Genomic DNA, 22,362 nt, shown 5'->3' with positions numbered 1-22,362 from the left:
TGTCAAGAAATGTTTCGTTTTGTTTCCATTGGCCATTGAGGACTCTCTTTCCTGTGGACAGCAAGCTCCTGCCAAGATGCTCAGAGTTCTCAATGACTTTTCAGGCTGGAAGAACTCAGGGACCATCTAATCCGCTACCTCCAAGCGGTCATGTTTTTTTATTATCCTCAATTCCTAGGAGGAATAGTCCTCACATCTGTTCAGCCACATGCTCCAGGCTCCCAATACATGCCCATCACTGTCAGAGACCTCATTAAACAGTGACAGTGGCTTGTTTACCCAACATGCTCCGTGAGCCAAGAACCATCGTGAGCACTCATCCTGGCATCCACTCTGCAGAGGGATGGATGTGAAGATGGTGGTGGGGATGATGACTATTACCTTCACAAGTGAGGACATGGAGAATAGAGATTAGAAATGTTTTTTGTACATGTTAGAATCTGAAGCTCTGGTAGTTTGACTCCGGCCCACACTTTTAACCAGTTATGTCACTCTTCACTAATCTCAGCCCTAACTGTGTCCTGCTTTGCCCTGCTAAGCCCTCGGTGGATCAATACAATACCTCTGTCGATCCCTTCACTGAAGTGCCTTTTCATCAATGAGGGGGGCCCCCAGAGCCTCCCTCCTTGGGCTGAAGCCAACTCGATTCACAGTAAGGGACGAGGTGCTGAGTCACTCCATTCACTGGTTTATTGAGATTTGGGGAGCTCCTTCCCCCAAGACACCACAGTGCAAGAAGGACACCACCTCCCACCACACAGCACCATCTTCTGCCTCCACAGTCAGGGGTGCCTTCCTTTGGTCAGTATTCTCACCAACTACCCACTGCAAGCAGCTCCCCAAACCTGCCCCCATTTCTTCTCCCTTCTTTCCCTCAGAAAAATACAAAACCGAAGGGAGCACTCTCGTAGAGGAGGATTGTGAGTGTGAACCGAGGGTGCTCCAGAGCGCAAAGGAGAGCAGGGTGAGTGCGAGCAGAAACCGAGTGTGATGTGGACCCGGATGTGGACGGCCCCAGCAGAAGGGAATCGAGGAAAAGTGTGTAACAATGTGCAGGGTGGGTGCATATGGCTCTGCTGGAAGAACACAATGATTTTAAGGTGCAAAAAGAAGAGGGTACACGAGGGCACACAGGGCAAGTGCACAGATAAACTTGGGCATGTATGAATGGCACATGCCCACCCACACAGCTCTCCCAAGGGCATATCCATGACTGTAAGAGGGGCACATGCAGCCATGAGGGAAGGGAATACAGCAGGGCATGTGTGGCCACAGGAAGGGTGGAGAGAGCACATGTGAAACACATGTGCAAACAAGAAAGTGAGAACAGGGAGGATAGATGTGTGTTGGGAAGAGGGAAGGAACATGTGAGCCTTGACAAAACGAGTGAGTGCCTTGCAAAAGCTAAATTTAAGAGGGACAAAACGTGTGGCTGTGTGGAGGGGCAAGTGGGTTGGAAGGAGATGAGGATGGTGAGAGAAATGGCCAGGTCCTGGTGCCACGGGGAGAGCACTCTGGGGAGGCCCCTGCCGGTGGGAGCAGAGCACAAAGGCGAGGGTGGCTGCCCGGTTGCCGTGGCAACCAGAGGAAAAGAAGAGGGGGTGTGTGTTGTGAGGCACCAAGGAGCCAGTGAGTGAGAAGCCTCAAGCCGGGTACAAACTCGATTATGAAGTAGAGACAGACAATGAGACGAATGAATGAGAGAACAGGGCCTGGCTCCCAGAGCACTGGAGACTCAGACGACGCTGGGACCTGGGACTCTGGGACTCAAGAGGGGCAGGTATTTACAAGAGATGGGATGGAACGGTGTTCTTTCCATCTAGGGTAGGGATCCCCTGCTTCGTCCCGAGCCCCCCCCCTCCTTTCTCCCTCTCCCTCCCCCTACTTGCCTGTCCCCCCTCACACCTCCCTCACTTGTAAAGCAAGTGGACTCGACTTCCATCACAGCTAAGCCGGTCAGGGGGCTCAGAGGGCCCCCTGGGCAGGCCCCCCGAGGGGTCTGGGGGTGTCGGAGGGTGACGCCGGGATCGGAGCTGCTGCCGAGACTGGAGCTGATGGCGCAGTTCAGAGACGCGCTCCTCTTTCTGGAGGAAGAAAACAATCGGGCGAGTGGGAGAGAGGAAGTCAGGAAAGGGTGGGAGGAGGGAAGGAGAGGCAGAGAAAAATGTGGGGGAGAGGGAGGGGAAGACGGACAGAAGAAAAGAACAGGAGCCCTCAGGCAGGAACAGGGAGACCCGAAAGCACACAGTGAACACAGTGGGGCAGCAGTCGAGATCAGGGAAACAAAGGCGGTGGGCGAGGGGAGAAAGCGCCGCGCGCATAGCTTCCGCTTCCCGTAACGTACTCAACAGATTGATGCCAACCCAGTTTGAATACCCAGCCTGACACTGCACTGGCCCCTAACTCCCGCTAGCGGCACTGCAAACACCCTGTAGATCTGCCCAGATCCCTCTCACTGCAGGGCCTACTCAACCCCCACAACCAGCCACGCCCAGCCCAGGGCCACGCCCTCGCCTCCAGGAGGCGGAGTCAACAATGCAGTTCCGGCTCCAGAGCCTATCCACCCGCTGAGGCCAGCACTTGACCAGATTTTTACCTGAGACTGACTCCACCTTCTCCCCTTCCCTGTCCTCCTCCACTCACTCCCTGGCAGCTTGTCTCCTGAGACCCTCCCTTGGTAAAGCACGTGCACAGGAACCCCGATCTCAGGCTCTACCTCTGGAAGCCTGACCCCACCCGAGACGTGGGCCTCCCCGACCTGCCGCCACCTCTGCTTTCACCACACACCTCGGCGATGATCTTCTCCAGCTCGCGGTTCTCCTTCTCCAACAGCCTGGACTTCTCCTCCTCGTTGTTGTTGGTCGAGGACCCTGTCTTCATGGTGTCCTGTGCCTCCGACTGCCACTCCCCTCGGGTGATCAGCCTGCGCATCTGGGAGCGGGAGTTGGGGGTGTGGATGGGCCAGCAGGGACTGTCAGCGATTAGCTCATGGTGGGTTGCAGTTGGAAGGAAGGAAAACAAGAGGGAGCTGGGCCCAAAACGGACGAAGTGGGAGGAAGGGAAGTAGGGACACAGAGGGGACAGGGGCTGGAGAGGCTGGGAGGACACCCAGAGCCATACCTTGGGCACAAAGAGCACCACCAGGGTGATATAGGAGGAGAAAACTATGGCCAGAGAGGCGAAGGCGAAGGCAGCATCCTGCTGACTGGACAGGATCATGGTGACCGGGGCAGTGATGAGGCACAGAACCTGGGGGCAGAGCGTGTGTGGGGTCACAGACCTGCTGGCTCAGAAAAGAGCCAGGGTCTTCTTCCCTCAGAAAAGTCTATGGGGACAGGTTCCTGGGGAACTTTCCATTCAAAAAGGACCCAAAGTTGGGATGTGAGAGTTGGACCATAAAGAAGGCTGAGCACTGAAGAATTGATGCTTTTGAATTGTGGGGTGCTGAAGAAGACTCTTGAGAGTCCTTCGGACAGCAAGGGGATCAAAACAGTCAAACCTATAGGAAATCAACCCTGAATTTTCACTGGAAGGACTGATGCTGAAGCTGAAGCTCCAATACTTTGGCCACCTAATGGGAAGAGCCGACTCATTGGGAAAAACCCTGATGCTGGGAAAGACTGAGAGCAAAAGGAGAAGGGGGCAGCCAAGGATGAGATGGTTGGATGGCATCACACTCAGTGGACATGATTTTGAGCAGACTCCGGGAGATAGTGGAGGACAGGGAAGCCTGGTGTGCAGTAGTCCATGGGGTCTCAAAGAGTCAGACACGACTTCAGACACGACTTAGCGACTGAACAACAATAGTCAGGATCATCTTCAACTGTAGGTTGGTAAGAATCCCAGATAAACTGTCCCAAACCAGCTCCAGCCCTAGGACAGCCCCTCCCTCCAGACAGGAGCCCCCAGGATCTCTGTACACACACCAGAGTCCTTAAGAGCCAGTCCTGAGCATCCCTGGCAGGAAATCTCATTCAGATTCCAGCTTGGGAACCACAGATGAGGAATTTCACCTGTTTCTGCTTCCGCATCTTTCTAGTGGGGATGCTAATCACCACTTCACTGGGTGGTTGTATGAAGATTGATGTGCACTTTATACTTTTATAAAGTGCTTTTCAAACCCAAGGCATTAGAAAATGTTTTAAGACTTCCACCCAACTGACGCCACATCGGACACCTCATTCTTCCCAGGCCACCCCCATTGGGTTGCTGTGGCCAGAACCCATGGTTGATGCCAGGTGTCCAGGGAGCTCACCGCCACATTGTAGATGGCCATGCCCACAGCCCGGTGGTCATTGATCTTCTCAGTGGACACACTCTTGGTCTCATAAGCAAGAAATATACCCAGCAGCAGCAGCAGCCCCTTGTAACCATAGAAGATGCCTAGGATGGCAGGGAAGGATTATCCTCCGCTCACTCCCCACTTCTCTGTGCTCCTTCTGATGGCAGTGACATGGGGGCCTCCTCTCCAACCCAGCCCCTCTGACCTAGTACACCCCTCCCTGTCCACTGCCCCCAGGTCCACCCAACTCGCCCTGACCTCATTGCTTCCTCCTGGGACTAAGAGCCCCATCACACAGGACAATGATGGTCATGAGTGGCTGTCAGTCATCAAGGGCTTGAGCCACACACAGTGTCTCACATCCTCACCCTCTGAGTGGGAAGATGGCTTTCCATGCTGAGGGTAGGTTTGCCATTTGTGGTCAGAGGTCAGAGTGATGTTAAAAGGGCCAAAGGGGCCTAACCCCTCGCAGCCCCAGTCTCACTCCAGGGAGTGGACCAGACAAGAGATGGAGATGAGGGTGAGGCCACATCACTGATCCCTCTGATGAACACAGGCTCTGCCTCATCCCTGCACTGGACACTAAGCACCTCAGGCAAAAGACCAACTCTCCCCATGCTCAGAAAAGACTAATGCAGTGACCAACAGGAGGAGATTCAAACTGAGCTGACATGAGCTCTCTGTCTCTTTTTCCAAAGACCCTTCTCCCTCCAAAGCTACTGCCCACTCCAAACACACTCCCTCCCCACTACCCCCTCTTTATGGGCATCTCCCCCACCTCTCCCCCACACCCTGCACACCAAGCCACGTGTTCATCTTCTTGGAGCTACAGTGCTCCAGCTGGGGCAGAATAGACACATCAATATCTTCCTTCGGCTCCTCCTTGGCAAAAGTCTAAGGGAGAGACAGAGCCACAGGCAAGATGGTTGCTGTCCTCCCCTCCCCTCCCCACCTCTGCTCAGTCCCCGACTCCAGGTTCTGCCCCCTCTTTCTGAAGAGATCCTCAATTCTCATGCCAGATCCAACTACAGGTCTGGGAACATTTGCCTAAGCACCTTATAAGTGCTTGTTCCCCCACTTTCCACCAGATCTGAAAATCTGCCCATCCTCCCAGATCTGCACTACTTCCTTTCATCACAGGAATTCAGAGTGTCTGCTGGGGCTTCCTCCAGGAAGCAGGGAGAGCTGCTGAGATACCCAGGGCTGGAACACACCTCCCATGGACAGCTCTTCTCCTCAAGAGCCCCTGCAGCTCTCAAGGCCCTTCCACCAGTGTGTCCTGCAAGGCCTCCTGACCCCAGCACCTCCTCAAAGGGTACCTCAATGGTCCGGTGCAGGGGGTCCACAATCTGCCAGATGGCGAGGGTGAGGACGTCCATGCCCACCAGCAGGCCCACAGTGGCATACAGCTTCCAGGGCTCCAGGGTCTGAGTCAACACACGGGAGCACAGGCATGTTGGGGGGGGGAGAGGGTCTCCCAAGCCCTGAGAGCCTAGGCACTAGGGGCTAAGGGATCCAGAGCAGCTCACCTTCCTCCACTCTTTCTTTTCCTCCTTCTTTGTGAAGACCGTATGGACCCACCAGATCTTGGTGAACATGGAGCCGTAGCCTAGGCTAAAGCCCAAACCCAGGAGCCAGAGGCGGGCCTAGGAAAGGAGAGAGGGCAGGATAGAATAGGGCAGGGCAGCAAGTGGACAGTGCCAGGATGGGGCAGGGCTGTAGGAGGGAACGGATGACCAGACTGGCAGGATGCAGCCAGTAGGTGCTGGGTGGGGAGGGCGACTGGGCAGCAGAGAGTCTCTTTGCACTTTGCCACCTGGATAATCTTGCTAAAAAATGGGTTTTAATAGCCAGTTACTTCTGACTGTTCTCCAAGGCCTGCAGATTGCAGCCTGAACACCTCCAGATGTGACCCTTTACAACATGGTCCCACCCACCTTTCCAGCCTCTTCTCCCCCCAGACCCTTACCTGCTGCAGACCCTCACCTGTCCCATGCTCCAGCCCTGCTCAACTGCTTGCTTGCTTACCCTTGCCCTTGATCTACACTCTTTTGTGCCTCTGCTACCCACAGGACACTCCCTCCACTCATGGAGTAACCCTCTTTTATTTCTCCAGCCGACAAAAGCCCCTGCATCCTTCACAATTCACATGCGCCCTTGGTGAGGTCCATGCAGCCACTCGGACAGTCAGCTGCTTTCTCTTTGTTCCCACAGCAGATCCCTGGTCTGATACCTCTTGTGTGTCACTGCTAATTATCTGCTTTCCCACTGTATTGGGTCTCTCTGAAGAACTGTAGGTGTATGTGTGTGCAAATGCCATGTGTACAGATGTGTGATCAGGATAGGTACAGAGCAGAGGAGAAGAGTTAGAATGGGCAAGAAAGCGAGGGGCAGTATTTCCCACCAGCATAAGAGAGAACCAAACAAATATTGCTACTGAAACCAGGCTTACTCTGCAGCCCCAGAACCTTCCATGTACCAAGAGTCCCACAGGGCCTCCTCCCTGTGTGAGAGCGGTCCCTTCCCCCCAACTCTCCCTGCTGTTGGTTCAGATCCCCGCCTCCATCCTTCCCAACCACAACTAAGGCTCCCACGGGAAGTCCCCAGTTCTTGTTCTCAGCCCCCGCACCACAGACAGGCCACCATTGTCCAAAGGGTCTCTGTGAAGACCCCCTTCCTGTGCCTTCAATACCTCCCCACCCTTCTCTGCAAGGCATGCCATGGCAACCTTGGAACTGACAAGCCAGCTACAGAATTAAAAAGTCTGGAGGCACAGAAAGAAGGGACAGAGCCAGACAGAGATCAGGGGGCGAAGTCAGGAGGAGAAACAGGGACAAGGGTTGAGGAAAGACAAGGAGAAGGACAGGCAGGGGACGGCGCATCACAGAAGGTGCTCCTGAGGGGGCGGGCGGGAGAGCCATGCTCTGGCAGGAGACCTGCCACCCCCTCCTTACCTGGCAGACGAAGGGGAACTGACTTCTCCCGATGTGGTAACCATCCAGCCCGAGGGGGAAGACAGCGGCTAAGGCTAGTGAGCAGCCCACAGCAGTCAGATTATTCAGGGTGGGCTGTGAGTTCTGGATATAACTAGGGCAGAGGCAGAAGGGTGGGAGAGATAGAAGAGCAGAATTACCCTCCTCTCCAGGGAGGCTCAGCTCCCCAAACACCCTGCAATGCCCTGACCCCAACCTCAGGGCCAGAAGACAAAGGCAGGTGGCCTTGGAGCTGGCATCAGAGACAAAGCCAGTTAGGTCATGGGGGCCCACAGAGGGCTTCCCGGGCACAAGACCCTGCCACACACACTCTCTTTAGAGCCCTAAATTGTGTTACCTGATTCCAAAAGCTTTTTTATTTTTCCATTAGATGCTTTGGAGCAGGGATAGGTCACTGGGCAAACAATAAATGGAAACCTCAGAGATGCACGGCCTCAGGAGCTACATACTTTCCTCCTCACTCCCTTCAAGCAAATGACCGTTATCTTGGAGAAGCAGACAGGACAGGGAAATGTCAGAAGAGAAACTTACCGGACATGGGAGTTATAGATGTTAAAGGACAGACAGACAACAGCTAGAACAATGCCCAGGCTGGAGAGAACGGAGACGGAGATAAAGAGTTTCTGTGACAGGAAGCGGAACGTCTTGATGACCAAGGTCTGGTCAGCTGGAGGGGACCCTCCTGCGTGGCACAGGGGAGGGGGAAGAGAAAGGAGGAAGGACAAAGGCATGAAGGTGGGACAGGATAAAGGGGAGAAGGACCAAGCTGCTGATGGGCACCCAGGTCTTAACTCTGAGGACAGGAGGCCCTAACTGCCCTGAATCAGGGCTGCTGCAGCCCAAATGCTCTTTGATTCTGGGGCTCTTAGGAAGCAATCAGAAATGAGACAAGAAGATGGAGCTAGAGGCTGAGCTGTAGCACCAAAGTTGTAGTCTTTTTGTTGTTATTTTTTATTCTTTGTGTTTTTTCATCTTTCTTTCGGGAAAGAAAAATGGAAGGGAAAGACGAGGATACCGAGAAATAAATTTTATGAGGTCTCTTACAACTCATATCAGAAGCTGCAAAAGACAATCATAGAATCATGAAGCTAAAGTGCCTCAAAATAGAGTCTGGCCTCCTAACCTCAGGAAGAATTTTCTTTTTAAAAAAAACAAACAAACTGATCTGTGACTTTAATCCTGGCCAGGTGATATTCCCAAAGGTGTTTCTCAGTTATTATTAAAGGGAAGCTCAAAGTTGTCATAGAATTCACAGAGAGAGGGAGAAAAAAAAAGACTAATTTCAATTTGCTGAGCTTTTTTTTTTTTAAAAAAAAAAAGCATAATTTAGGCCATGCAGCATTTATAGCAATACAGAACACTGTCCTAAATTCAAATTATAAAAAAAAAAAAATTTCAAAACTCCAGCAGTGCTGAGAACTACTAGATTTCAGCTGGGCAGGGCAGATGGCAGCTGTCTTCCACGGCTGTGCCCCTCCCCCTCCTGAAGACACCAAGCCTTTTTTTGATCAGTAGAGTCCTTATTTTGCCCACCTTGAGTATCTTTCCCATTTCCTATTATTTAGCCCACCAAGCACACAAGGAATATAATTGCTTCCTTTCTCTTCTTAAAAAGCGCATTTTAACAGAAGACAATTAAATGAGGTTTTACGTCCTCTCCTACAGTTTAAGCAACCGTCTTCCTAAGAAAGCTAAGAGGCAACTTGAGGCTTGAAGTAGCTGGTTCAGATACATCAGGTCACCAGAACATCTGGGAAACCCAAATGGAGTTTTCATTTCCTGCCCCCTGGACCTAATCCCCAGTCGTCCCAGGAATGTACTATTTTTAAGAATGCATTGCTACCCACTGCCTATACCCTATCCAAATACACCAGTCTCTCCTACCCACATCTTGGAGGTTTTATTCCCTTTCTCAGAAACCCAGCCCCTGGTTCATCTCCTTAGCACATTTCAACCCCATGGTACCAACCACCACACCCTCATTCAAACACAGTATTCGTCAAGGTTCAGAGGGGTTAAAGGAAATTATAAACAAGATTCACTTACCAATCCACTTATCCGTTTTGGACCAGGAAAGGTCATCCTTGGTACTGTCATAATAGCCAATCTTTTTGTAGCTACCACCTGGACAGATGATAGGAGTAACCACAGGTAGGTGAAGAGCTGATCCCAAGCATTCTCAACCTCACACTTCCCTAAAGTAGATCTCTGTGGTCATATCTGATTCTCCCTTCACCTGAGCCCCCAAAGGATACTTGGAAGGATCTGGGGGCCACTTGAAACAGCGATCTGAATGAAAAGCACTATAGGGTGGATTCCAAGGAAACACAAAGAAAGTGCTGTTGTTTAGTCACTCAGTCATGTCTGACTCTTTGTGACTCCATGGACTTGTAGCCTGCAGGCTCCTCTGTCCATGGGATTTCCTGGAAGAATCCTGGAGTGGGTTGCCATTTCCTTCTCCAGGGAATCTTCCCAGTTCAGGGATCAAACTCACGTCTCCTGCATTGGCAGGCACATTCTCTACCACTGAGCCACCAGGGAAGCCCACACAAACAAACAAGAACATCTTATATGCTTCAAGCTCTTCAGTGAAGAATGCTGCACAGGATGTCTGCCGCCCATTCCATGGGCTCACACTTCAGGAAAATGTCTCTCACTGTGATTCTGGCTTAAAAATCTTTAAACATATTTCTGCTTATTCTCCCTCTCCTGAGAGAATCACAAGATCTATTTTCCCAGAGGCTTTCATTTTAATTTTAGAAATTTCTCTTCCATTGACTTGGCTTCTAATTCCTTAGACAAGTTGCATCTGCCTCTTAAAAAGCCACAAAGTGAAATTCAGCCACTCCTAAGATTTGTAGAGCTGCCCCAGTTACCATAACTTTTTCTTCTAAAGCCAACTCACAGCCCTTGGACCGTGGCTGAAGTCTATTCGTTCTTGTCCTGGTTACAAAGATCTGAAAGGATGTAGGAGGTCGGGAGAAGGAAAAGAAAGAAACTTTTCACAGGAGGCCAAGAAATGGTTCTTTTGGCCCTGCTCTAAGAATCTGAGTGGAGTGGAGTTGAAAAACTAATTCACAAGTTTTGCAAATACATCACTGTGTGAAGTTATAAGCATATACCATCTAGAAAAGCCAAACTAGACGTACTGCAGAAAAATTAGAGCTAATTGTTTACATATCAAGGAAGTGCAATAGGTTCCCTTTAAAAATAGCATGTTTCCTAGATTCAGCTTTCCTTGAGTCCATGAATATGCCGCTGACAAATCATGAACCCCTCAAGTCACCAGAGGGAAATTTCTCACATCAAAATGGGTGCCACTAGGGGAAAAGAGTGGTTGTTTTCAATTTGCATGCACAACCACTGCAACTCACAGAAACTCCCCCATCACTGTTTTATTATCAATATCATTATCATTTAAAAGCTTGAGGAACACGGAAGAGCAGGCATGAGGTAGGGAGGCACCAAGGCAATGTCTTCATGTCTCCTAGGGTTCTCCTCCCAGACGGTATCCTAGCCCAGCCCCAGCCTGGCCCCCCCACAAACCTCCCCATCCCCCCACATCCCTATGCTCACCCTGCAGCTGCTCGATGAGTGTCCATGCCATCCGAGAGCCGCTGGCATCAAACACCACATGGCCCTGAGGGGGAGAAACATGTGGAGGAAGGCAAAGGGGATAAAAGCAAGAACAAAATGAGAACATCAGGGCCTCTTTGAATCCTTATGTTTTTGAAGTAATTGAGCTTCTGAATGAATTCTATTTATGGCATTTGCCTGCATATAGGACATACCCCAGATGCCCATACCCTAGATTTTAGAAACATTATTCTTTGGAAAAGAAGCTTCACCCAGGAGATTTGAATGGGAAAAATCCCCAGATGGAATACCAGGGGACCTGGGCTCTGGCTATGTGACCTGAGCAAGTCACCAAGCCCCTCTGGATGCTGATTTCCCCACTTTAATAGGAATAAGGAGAGGCTCTTTCAGGCTGCTTCCTCTTTTAAATCCTGTAATTTTCATCTGACTCATAAATATCGGGACTGAGAGAAGTGAGGGGAGAGGTTGGAAGAAATGGAATATAGCATTGCTCTTCTAGACTTCTGTGGGGTTTTCTGGCTTGGGGGCTCCTACTTCCCTGGTCTGAGACTGATTATTGCAGAGAGAAAGGGAACTGAGACAGAAGGCATGTCTCCTGGAGAAGAAGTCTCAGAGAGGTCTCTCCGGATAGGACAGAGGCCAGCAAAGGGGTTGCTGTAACTCACGGAAACACCCTCAAAGGACGAGGAGTTCATTGCCCGGTAGATTTGGTCAGTTATGGTCTGGTTGTTGTAGTTGAAGTCTTCCAGGCGCACGCCTGAACGGCCGCCCCCTCCAGACGTCTTGTTGAGGGCCAGTGCCAAGGCCCAAATGGCATCATAGGCTAGGGGTGCCTCCTGGAAGCCTCCCGTCTCCTCGGGGTGTCGTTTTAGTCGTTTGGTCAGTTTCTCCACGAACTCCTGGGATGTCTAAGAAGGGAAGAACAGGACGAAAGGATTGGAGTGGGGTGGGCTTCTGAGTCTGGCTCTGACACTTTGACTTGAATGGATGGTTTATGTTCAAGTCGTCAGATTGAGCCTGTGTACATTCAACATCCCTAACTATACATGCGCATCTAAGATCAGAAGCTACTAGACTAAAGCAGGGGTTAGCTGGGTCCGATGGCCTTAGTGTGCACAGCTGCAAGCTCAGAACTGCAAGCAGAGAAGTTTAATAAATAGATGCTCTGCATAATGAACAGCAGAGAGAATGAAATGAAAGCAGAGAGAGAGAGCAAAGCAAAGATGTGGCCCCGCCAGTGAGGAGCTGCAGCACTGGTGTTCTCTCAGCCTTCAGACTCTCCCAACAGAGCTGACGCAGGAACTAACAGCTCCTCCAAGTCTGAAAGAGCCCAGGGAAGGTGACACCACAGCCTTCCTCGCTCTGTCAACCAGAAAGATTTTTCTTTAGCGTGCTGACTTCCTGCCATCCTCGTGTGCTTTCAGTTCGCTGTCTCTTGGATGGTTTTCAGAAGACTTGGGGCTGCAGAAACACCCTTCACACGTTTGAAGTCGATTATTCAATCCTACCCACACCCCTTCCAACCTTCCATCTTCTTTTTCCAAGAAAACTAAAAAGAATAAGAGCTCCTTTAACTCTGTCATGAAATGGATCAAGAGAGCTGAATTTCTACACCCGGCAGTAACACTGTTTACCTAAATGACTGCAAGTAAATTGCTTCCTTTTTTGGAACTGTCTTCCACATAATAGGGAAAATCATGTCTGCCCTTCCTTATCTCCCAGAAACCATACCAGGAAAGGCTCAGTGTCCACCTCTTGGCAAAGCATAGCTAATACACAGGGGCACCACACAGCTCTGTTTAGACTTGGAATGTGTTAACATACCTACATGGGCTTCCCTGGTGGCTCAGACAGTAAAGAATCCACCTGCAATGCGGGAGACCAACATACATACATACTCTAATGAAGGGATGAATAGATGAATGAAGAATAAATATGAATCCCTATTCCCGATGCCCTGCCTACTTTCCCTTCTATTCAGCTTTCTGGAGGCACGGGGGAATGGGAGATGCAAAGGATGGGCAGTGTGGTAAGGTGGAAACAGCTCAGGATTGAAGACAGGCAGGCCTACGCTCTGCTTCTCCTGAGGACAGGACCAGGGTTTCTTCTGCTCTTAATCCTCAGCATCCATCCAGGACTGTGCCCCGCCCATTCTGGACAAACAACAAGTGTCTATAGATGAAGGCAATGAAATGTGATTATCCATTTATCAACACCCACTCAATGTACAACACCAAGAGTGAGCCCTCTGTAAACAATGGACATTGAGTGTTAATGACGTAGCAGCGTAGGTTCATCAGCTGTAAACACTCTGGTGGGGAATGCCGATAATGGGGGAAGCTACGAATGAGTGGGGCAGGGAGCATATAGGAAACCTCTGTGTCTTCCTCTCAATTTTCCTGTGAACCTAAAAACTGCTTCCAAAAAAACAATCTTTGGGACTTCCCTTGTGGCTCAGTGGTAAAGAATCCACCTGCCAACGCTGGAGACATGGATTCAATCCCTGATCCAAGAAGCCGAGGAGCAACTAAACTCGTGTGCCACATCTATTGAGCCTGTGCTCCAGAGCCTGGGATCCGCATCTCCTGAAGTCTGCATGCCTTAGAGCCCATGCTCTGCAACAAGAGAAGCCACCACAATGAGAAGCCCACACACCACAACTAGAGAGTAGCCCCTGTTCACTACAACTAGAGAAAGCCCATGCAGCAGTGAAGACCCAGCACGGCCAAAATAAATAAATAAATAAATAAAATTGTTTTTTAAAAAACCATCTTTAAGAAAAATGTCCATTGGATGGATAAATGGAAAGATGCCTTCTAATTCCAACTAATCCACCAAGCTGCTATTTAATCTCAAACAAGTTATTAGATTTCACTATGGAGTTATTCGGGCTTCCCTGGTGGCTCAATCGGTAAAGAATTTGCCTGCAATGCAGGAGATCTGGGTTCAATCCCTGGGACAGGAAGATCCCCTACAGGAGGGCATGGCAACCCACTCTAGTATTCTTGCCTGGAGAATCCCCATGGACAGAGGAGCCTGGCAGGCTACAGACCACGGGGTTGAAAAGAGTTGGATACCACTGAGCAATGAAGCACAGCACATGGAGTTATTCGGCTTTAAAATGGAAGTGATATTAACTACTTTGAAAAGTTATTATAAGGATGAAATTACAACATTATAAAATGCTGAGTACAAAGTTACATTTTCTCTTTCAACCTCATCTTTGTTACTAAAATCCAAATTTGTAATTCCAGCTCAATATTTCAAGTCCTGAATCTCTGTCTCTAAGGCATTTGTAACTATATAATCAGTAATCTCGAATTAAAAATATCTAAGAATAAGCTCTATTTTCCCAACATTCCCCAGTATATAGGACTGAAACCTTAGGATCACCTCTTTCAAATCACTGAGTCCTCTTAATACTTTTGTGCTGAAATGTTTCATTAATATCACTTCTTATACAGAATAATGTCAATCATAATTATAGCTGACATCTACATTGTTCTTATTATTGTCCTCATATATATCAACTTATTTAATTCTCAGATAACCCAATGAGGTAAATACTACATATGCTCATTTTAGGAAGTGACAAGGAAACTGAGACACAGAACAGTTTCACCTGCTTGAAGGTGTGCTGCTAGCACATGGCTGAGCTGGGATTCCAATCCGTTCAAAGTCCATTCGCTTCCAGCTACCCGGTAAACTGGAATGTCTCTTTCCAATAGCATCTGCTCAGCAGATAGCAACTAGCCTGAGCAACCTGTCAGCCTCCAAGCTCATCCAGCCTTCAGTTCAAAGTAAACCCTGCATCCAAAAATCACTCAGACAGGAAGGGAATCATCTGCTCTGCATGTCACTCTCCACAGCCTGGATCCTCATACTCCCCTGGCTTCAGGTCATCACCACTAACACACTTGGATACGGGGAGCACCAGTGCCCGCAGGCATGACTAAAATTACCAAAAAGTCTCTCCCCTTTGGGTCAGCAAAGATGGCTATACATTTTCAAATGGAAATGTTATAAGATGGCTTAAGGAAAACAACAACAAAAATTCCACAAAACCCATAGAAATTAGTGAATTATCAATGAATTACCCAAGTACCAATGTATGATCCTAAATTTTTAACAGTCCTGTTGGCAGTCTCTATATGTGAGAATAGATGTCCAATGGTGATCTAAAATGTATATCCTGAGGTAGATTTTTATTTTCTATTGTACTCAGGTCCTCTATCCCAACCAGAATTTACTGACAATCTTTTTTTTTAATTTTCCAGACTCTTTTTAAAATTATTTATTTATTTAATTTTTATTTTTTAGCCACTCCTGGAGGCATGTTGGATCTTATTTTCCTGACCAGGGATCGAACCCTCCCGCCCTGCACTGGAAGCATGGAGTCTTAACCGCTGGAATGCCAGAGAAGTCCCCATGTCTTATCCCCAGGTATACTGCCTCATACCTGAGCTCTAGTACAGCTCCAGCCTAGAGCTATTTTTCTCCAAAACCACTCTAATCCACTCTCCCATATATGGCTCCTAAAAACTCTTTATCTAAACCAGAATTTCTCAGTCTCTGCACTATTGACATTTTGAGCAAGATAATCCTTTGTTGTGGGGATGATCCTTTGCATTGTAAGTTATTTAGAAGTATTCCTGGGGACTTCCCTGGTGGTCCAGCGGCTAAGACTCCACATTCCCAATACACGGGGCTGGGGATGGATCCCTGGTCAGGGAACTAGACCCCACATGCCACAACTAAGAGTTCGAATGCCACAACTAAGATCCAACACAGCCAAACAAATATTAAAAAAAAAAAGAAGAATTCCTGGCCAACTCATTAGATACCAGTTGAGACAACCGAAACTTCCCCTAAATATTGCAACTTCTGATTGAAAACCACTGCACTACCAGCCCTCAAAGTGTGGTCCCCAGACAAGTAGCATCAACATCCCAGGGAACTTGTTGAAATGTATTAAGTTCCAGTCACACTCCAGACCCACTGAATCAGAACTTCCAAGGGAAGAGCTCAGTCATGGTTCTGATAGAGGCTAAAGTTTGAGAACTATTGATCTTAATGCAAGGCTTTCCTTACAGAGTGAAGGCAACTCTGCTTCTCTTCTAAATCTCCTTGGTTCTGGGTCGTAGGCTCCATCCTTGCTTCTGATCCACTTCTCTTGGTCCTATCCGATCCATCTATAACCTCGTGTCTAGTTAATTATTAAGATGGCTTCTACACTCTGAAAAATCTTGGCCTCTTCATCTGGCATTTTAGGCTACCAAGCAGGTCTAGCAATACCTCTAGACCTCAAAAGCAGGCACCATCTTTCTCTGGAGACCAAGAGTCAGAAAGAGATCCTCCAACTCAAAAGCCCAGGGGCCTATATGATGCTGCTGCTGCTGCTGCTGCTGCTGCTAAGTCTCTTCAGTCATGTCCGACTCTGTGTGACCCCATAGACGGCAGCCCACCAGGCTCCCCTGTCCCTGGGATTCTCCAGGCAAGAATACTGGAGTGGGTTGCCATTTCCTTCTCCAATGCACGAAAGTGAAAAGTGAAAAGTGAAAGTGAAGTCACTCAGTCGTGTCCGACTCTTCACAACCCCAGAGACCAGCCTACCAGGCTTCTCCGTCCATGGGATTTTCCAGGCAAGAGTACTGGAGTGGGGTGCCATTGCCTTCTCCGAGTGGCCTATATACCCCCAACCAAATCCCTGTTTCCTATCAGGGCAGAAGGGGCAGAAGGCACTATTAGCAGGTCCTGGGCTCAGGGCACCAACCAGCTTTTCTGGCTTCAGTTACCACCTCCTCTACTTCCCCAGGGTCTCAGGACAACTCACCTCTCAGGTGCTCTACATGGAAATTACCTGGCAGAATTTTTCTATCATAATTTTTCAACCAAGATCCCTTGAAAATGTCACAGGACAGTATCCATGATTAAAGTACACATGGCAACTGACCCTTCCATCACAATCCACTGCCAGAATAAACTTCCTGAATCTTATCTCTCTCTTGCTCAAAAACTGTCATCTGCTAAACAGTGTTAGCTGATAATAAGGGCAAGCTTTTTAGTGAGACTTCAAGGTTTTCCATGGGAGGTGACAGAGCAGATGGTTTGGAGTTAGATTCAACTAGAATTCAACTCCAGCCTCACCACTCAGCAGCTGGTGACCTGTGATAAATCATTTAACCTCTCTGAGTCTCAATTTCTTAGTCTATAAGATAGAAATGAAAAATCTACATCAGAATGTCACTATGAGCATCACTGAAATCATGTGTCTAAGCTCCTGGTTTACTAAATAAAAGTGATTATTACTACAGCATTTTAAAAATAAGATATTCTCAGGACTTCCATGGTGGTCCAAGGGTTAAGACCACACTTTTGATGCAAGGGGCATTGGTTCAATCCCTCATCCAGGAATTAAGATCCTACATGCCTTGCGGCGTGGCCAAAAAATAAAAAATGAAATAAATAAGATATTCATGTAGTTTTACAGTCATTCACGTGCTCCTAGCATGCTCTCCAAGGCAGGTATTCCAGATCTGGGGCTATACCTGTATAATAAGCAGACTCATAGGTTTCCCTGTTAAGCTCAGCCAAGATTCTCATACTCTTTAGTGCAGTCCTGAACCAGAAAGGAAGCTCCCCGCCACACCACACAACACCACACGCACACGCACACTTGTGCCCCTCCCCTCTAGGCCGATTCCCACGTCAATCAGTGTGTCTTTTAGCCCAAGGTCCATCACAAACCAGCTATCTGGGGCTAACTGATTTCAAAAATCCCTTCTGTATTTAAAATTCTAAAAGAGAATCACTTTTAAAAAAGCAACAGGAGCCAAGCTAATTGAGTATCAATCAAGAGTGAATACTAAACAACTCTGAAGTGCTCTGAAGTCACCAAGAAAATAAAACGAATTTTTGCCCTCCTATAAAGGTGTGCTTGCAGATGCAGCATCTATATTGTCATTAACACCTCTCCCTCATTTGACTTCTTGCCAACTGCTCCTTGTTTCCATGGTAACAGCCCTGCAACTCATCAGGGGCCCACTGAACGTACCACTCTCTTAACTCCCTCTTTCCTGCTCACAGAAGTCATGGCAGAGATGAAATCCATAGAAAACACGATGCACAAGTTGAGGGTGAGCAGAGGCCCCTTGTCCTCCTAAACCTCCAAGTCCCATACCTGCTCCCCTCACCTAAGAGACCCCCTCAGGCCCTTCCTCCTGCCCAGGGGCCAGCTTCCAAGTCCTCACACACTCACCATGTTGGAAATGCTGCGAGTGTTGGCCGGGTTCAGCATGACGATCTCAGTGGTGATGTGGCCCTCCACCGCCTCGGTCATCTCGTCCACTGTGCAGTTGATGGACGGGTCATAGATTTTGAACCAATTGTCAGCATACCACCCGATGAGGAACCAGACGTACTTCTTCCCAAAGAGCCGCTCCTTGTACACCTGAGTGCAGAGGAGGAGTGGGGCTGGGTCTTCGTTTCATTTCGTTGTCTTATCTCACATGACACTATTCAGCCTCTTCAGATTCAGAGAAAAGCAGAGCATTGAAAAGAGAAATCTACAAGTCTAGGGGTAACAGGGAAGGTTCGACTACTTCTCCTTCTAAGTGTCACCCAGCCTCTATTTCTGAGTGGCCTTTTCCAGCCAGACAGGAAAGATGAGATTCTTCTGGCTCCTCTGGAAACACAAAGTGATAGGAAAATGAGACCTGGAGAGAGTGTCACGTGTGTGAGAGGCCAAGATGTGGAGTCAGAGCCAACAGACAGGGATTTCATATTAATCCTATCCTCCGATCATTTGCTCAGAGAGGCAGAGAGGAGAGCCCAGGAGACACCCAAGGCAAAGAGCCCACCCAGCGCCCCTTCTTTCTCAGATTCCAACTCCACCTCACAAAAAACTTTCCGGGCTTCAGTCTCATAGAAAAGTCCCACGATGATCCGGGCATCCTGGCGCTATGGAATGGAGAGAGAACAGAGCTCCTGAGGGACACAGGAAGGGACCAAGGCAAGTACTTTCACAGCTTTGACTTCCTGTCCCAAGGCACTCAGTGCAGGGTTATGTCCGATGAGTAGTGGATAAATGTCAACTACAGGATGAAGCTAACCTTCCCCGGGAGATGCTTCTGCCTCAAAGAATCAAAATTATGTGACTTGATGCAGGTGTTAGCTAATGCTACGATGGTAATCAAATTGCAATAGATTAATGTACCAAATCAACACACTGTACTTCTTAAATTTATACAACATTGTGTGTCAATTATATTTCAACACCAAAAAAAAAAAATCCAACCCATCCCTGCCTGCCTCTTTTCCCACCCACCACTGTTCCCCCCACCCAGACCCATGCAGGCTGGGCCCACCAGCCCCCACCAGCCCACCTTTAGGTTCTTAACGGGCACAGCTGGATCTGAGAAGAAACTCTGACGGAAAGTAATCTCGATTCCAGCCTCCTTCACTCGTTCCTCCAGGTCGTCCAGAGTCTTGGGAGGGGATGAGGAAAAAATAGAGAAAGCACAGGGTGCACAATGGAGTAAAGTCTGGAGGTGTCACCTGGGGACCACATACTCAGAACAAAGGAAGAGCGGTTCTGAACCTCCCTCCAACAGCTCTGTGCCCTGTGGGAAGAGTTTGAAGGAGAGCTTCTGGGGTCTTAGGACATGGCTTCCTATGGGAAGGTGCTTGGTGAATCCCTCCTGAGGCTCTGCATCCAGGGAAGTCACCCCATCACCCCACCCTTGACTGACAGCAAAAACTGGGGAAAGGAAAACAGAAGAACCAGGAAAAGACAAGGCAGGGTCTGGTCTAGGCAGGATGATGTCAACCTCAAGAGGCAAGTGGGCTGATAGGCAAAAGGATCAGAGAATGTCCTGAGTCACTGAGAAGGTTGGGGGAGGATTAAAGAGTCACCAAACATGAGAGTGAATAGAGGACCCAAAGAATAGAATTACAGAGAGGGAGCAGACTGTCTTCTTCGGGTAAAGAGCCAGGTATTTCCTTTCTACCCCCCGCAAGTCTCCCTTTTCCCCCCTCCACCTCTCCTTGCACATCTGCACCTCTGCGTCAATTACCAACCATGTGCATGCATGTGTCTGTCTGCCTCTCTCTTCTCTCCCTCCCCTCCGGCTCCCTCTCTATTCCCTCTCTTCCCATCACACACGCCCACCACCTCCCCTGGAGTGCCTCTGGAATCTACTACCTCCCCAGGTTCTAGTTTCATATTCTCTCCCTTATCTTACCTCAACTTTAAAATGAACCTACTTTAATAGAACTGGGTTGCTTGGAGTATATGTGTCTGGGGGATAGAGCATCAAAGCAGGGAAAAATTAAAGATCCTAAAATCAAAAAGTTGGAGAGGGTCCTGAAAATCCAGCTGGTTCATTCTTCTGGTTACAGGAAGAACATGCACTTAACCCACTCAGAATGTGTCCTCTCTTGATAAAGAACCAAGGTCATCACCCCCAAAAGGAATCCCATGTCGCATCCCTCTGGGCTGGGATTTGAGCCCAAGCTCCCATCCATCCTCACCGAGGTGAAGACCTCGGTGGTCTGCTGGATGGTGGCGATCTTCTTCCAGCCCCACTTCTCGAAGAGTTTCACCCGGGTGGGATTGTGGAGTGTGGCCGATGGGTGAGTTCGGAAGAACGTAGGAAAGCGTTGTCGGTTCGACAGGGCCGGTGAGCTGGAGCCGTAGGAAAGCTACGAGAGAAGGGACAGCCTTCTGTCCCAGTGTGTTCCTGGCAGCCTCACTAAGAGAGCTCCTTCCACCCTTCCCTGCCTCTGGGCTTCTCTCCCTCACTCTCGCCAAGCCTCCCTACTTCTGCCCAAGGAAAAGTGACTCTCCAAAGCCCCCTCCCTCAGTGTACCCTTTCACTCATCTGCCTTCCATTCCTTCTGATGGTGAGCAGGTCAGCTGCAGCCCTGTCAGGCCACTGCTGCTAGCAGGCCAACTAGCTCAGGTCTCCAAAGGACTCTGATCTCGGAAGCGTGGCCGCTGTAGGTCTCAATATACCCCCCTCTTTCGTAAATGGCCCCAGAGGGGACAGCCCCACCTTCTGGCCCTCAGGGCCCCGCGTACCACAATGAGGTTCCACATCCTGGCAGCCTCAGCCACGAGCGTGGAGACGGAGCTGCAGCCAGGCATGAGGATGATCTTGATGGGGTCATTGTATAGCAGCTCGTACAGGTACTTGGTGGCTTGGCCTGGGTCACACTGCACGAGGGCGAGGATGGAGGGGGTGACGGGAAGCTCCCCCAGGGCTCCTCCCCTCCCTGCAACTCCTACTCTCTTCTTTTCCCCAACAACCTAGTCACTTACCTAGTTACCCATCCCCCTGCTGAATCTCTTTTCTCATTATCCCCATTTCTTCTCTTTCCTGAGTCTCCTTTCCCCTCATTCATGAAACACCCTTCTCTGCCTCCCACCTGGCACCTTACCCACACCCTCTCCTGCATGCCCTCTGCCAGTGTGCATGCAAACACTGCCTTCCCTCCTCTCAGCGCATCATCAGACACCCCCTAACCCACCTTCCCTCGAAGACCCCTCCCTCCCTTTTTCCTTAGGTTTCTATGCTCCAAACACCTGTGAGTAGAAAAGAGTCTGCAGGAATATGAATAAATTTTTCCCCAAGTCCCCAGACAGCCTCTTGAAAGCCATATTATGAAAAGTCCTCCCTCACCTCTGCAAACTCCCTCTCCCACCTGCTATTTTTTTTTCCTCCCTCTTCTCTTTTCAGGGCTAGAGACACACAAACAGGAGAGAACAGGGACAGACCCCCAGGGGGTCCTGGCTCAGCAGATTCATGCCCTCCTGCTGGGCTCTGACATTTGGCGGGTGCATTGGGAAAAAAGACTTTCAGGGGCAGAAGGGGATGGGGAGAAACAAGGATGAGGGAAGAGCTGGGGAGAATAAATAGAATGGGATGCTTGAGAAACCAGATGCTTTTAGGGGTACCTGCAAGAGAGGGACAGAGCTGGGAAAGTAAACAACGCAGAGAGCTTGAGGGGCGGAGGGGAAGTGGGGGGAGGAACAGTCAGCCATGGGGCTCCCACTGCCTGTTCCCCTCCTGCTGAAATATGACATTTCAGAAGCTGCTGGAGCTCCAAAGGAAGGGGGGAAGAAATGGAAGCCAGTGGGGAGCCAGGGCAGAGGGGACAGACAGGAGGCAGAGTGGACTGGGGAGGGTGATGGAGGGCAGGGCAAGTAGAAGGAAATAAAGAAGGCCCCCTAGGGCCTGCTCACTTCCCACTGAGGCCTGACATTTGGCACACGGTGGGAAGTTGGAGAAGGGGGAGCCAGGGGAGTCTGGCCCCTAGAACCAACTCCCTGCTGCCCACCCAAGCCTACCCCTGCTAAGGGCAGTGCTCAGTGCCTGTTCAACTGCATATTTTGAAGGTTCTGCATCCCTCCCACTTGGGCATCTTTGTGTATCTTTACCATCCTCACGTCCCAGCTTCCTGCATCTATCACTCCAGATCCTGCCCCTA

General features: G+C 49.5%; 1 protein-coding gene and 1 long non-coding RNA gene across 12 annotated transcripts in view; one reads left to right on the top strand and one right to left on the bottom strand.

Annotated features, from left to right (window-relative positions):
- Positions 1-668: 668 nt before the first annotated feature.
- The window catches only part of GABBR1 (gamma-aminobutyric acid type B receptor subunit 1), a 29,440-nt gene continuing 7,746 nt past the window's right edge, over positions 669-22,362 (bottom strand). For 10 of the 11 annotated variants that reach the window (XM_081522982.1, XM_081522981.1, XM_081522991.1 and 7 more), the window contains 17 exons: positions 20,954-21,088; positions 20,404-20,574; positions 19,257-19,358; positions 18,766-18,831; positions 18,131-18,322; positions 11,538-11,780; positions 10,852-10,915; positions 9,322-9,399; positions 7,807-7,957; positions 7,237-7,369; positions 5,812-5,928; positions 5,602-5,709; positions 5,083-5,176; positions 4,256-4,383; positions 3,121-3,249; positions 2,788-2,931; positions 669-2,084 (listed from right to left, as the gene is read on the bottom strand). In XM_081522982.1, the coding sequence (XP_081379108.1) occupies positions 1,911-2,084; positions 2,788-2,931; positions 3,121-3,249; positions 4,256-4,383; positions 5,083-5,176; positions 5,602-5,709; positions 5,812-5,928; positions 7,237-7,369; positions 7,807-7,957; positions 9,322-9,399; positions 10,852-10,915; positions 11,538-11,780; positions 18,131-18,322; positions 18,766-18,831; positions 19,257-19,358; positions 20,404-20,574; positions 20,954-21,088 (2,229 nt within the window). In that variant the 3' untranslated portion in view covers positions 669-1,910. Of the gene's footprint in view, positions 2,085-2,785; positions 2,932-3,120; positions 3,250-4,255; positions 4,384-5,082; positions 5,177-5,601; positions 5,710-5,811; positions 5,929-7,236; positions 7,370-7,806; positions 7,958-9,321; positions 9,400-10,851; positions 10,916-11,537; positions 11,781-18,130; positions 18,323-18,765; positions 18,832-19,256; positions 19,359-20,403; positions 20,575-20,953; positions 21,089-22,362 lie in introns of all 11 variants that reach the window. The other variant, XM_081522984.1, reaches the window with a different exon arrangement.
- Positions 1,722-8,321, top strand: LOC145518428 (uncharacterized). Its single transcript, XR_014062888.1, has 2 exons — positions 1,722-1,780; positions 7,646-8,321. It is a non-coding gene; the product is annotated as an uncharacterized LOC145518428 (long non-coding RNA).

The sequence above is a fragment of the Giraffa tippelskirchi genome, chromosome 8, assembly GCF_054371585.1.
Source record: "Giraffa tippelskirchi isolate mGirTip1 chromosome 8, T2T-mGirTip1v1.2.pri, whole genome shotgun sequence".
NCBI lineage: Eukaryota > Metazoa > Chordata > Mammalia > Artiodactyla > Giraffidae > Giraffa > Giraffa tippelskirchi.
Note: the sequence above shows the minus strand (reverse complement) of the source record. Positions and strands in the feature narration are given on the sequence as shown.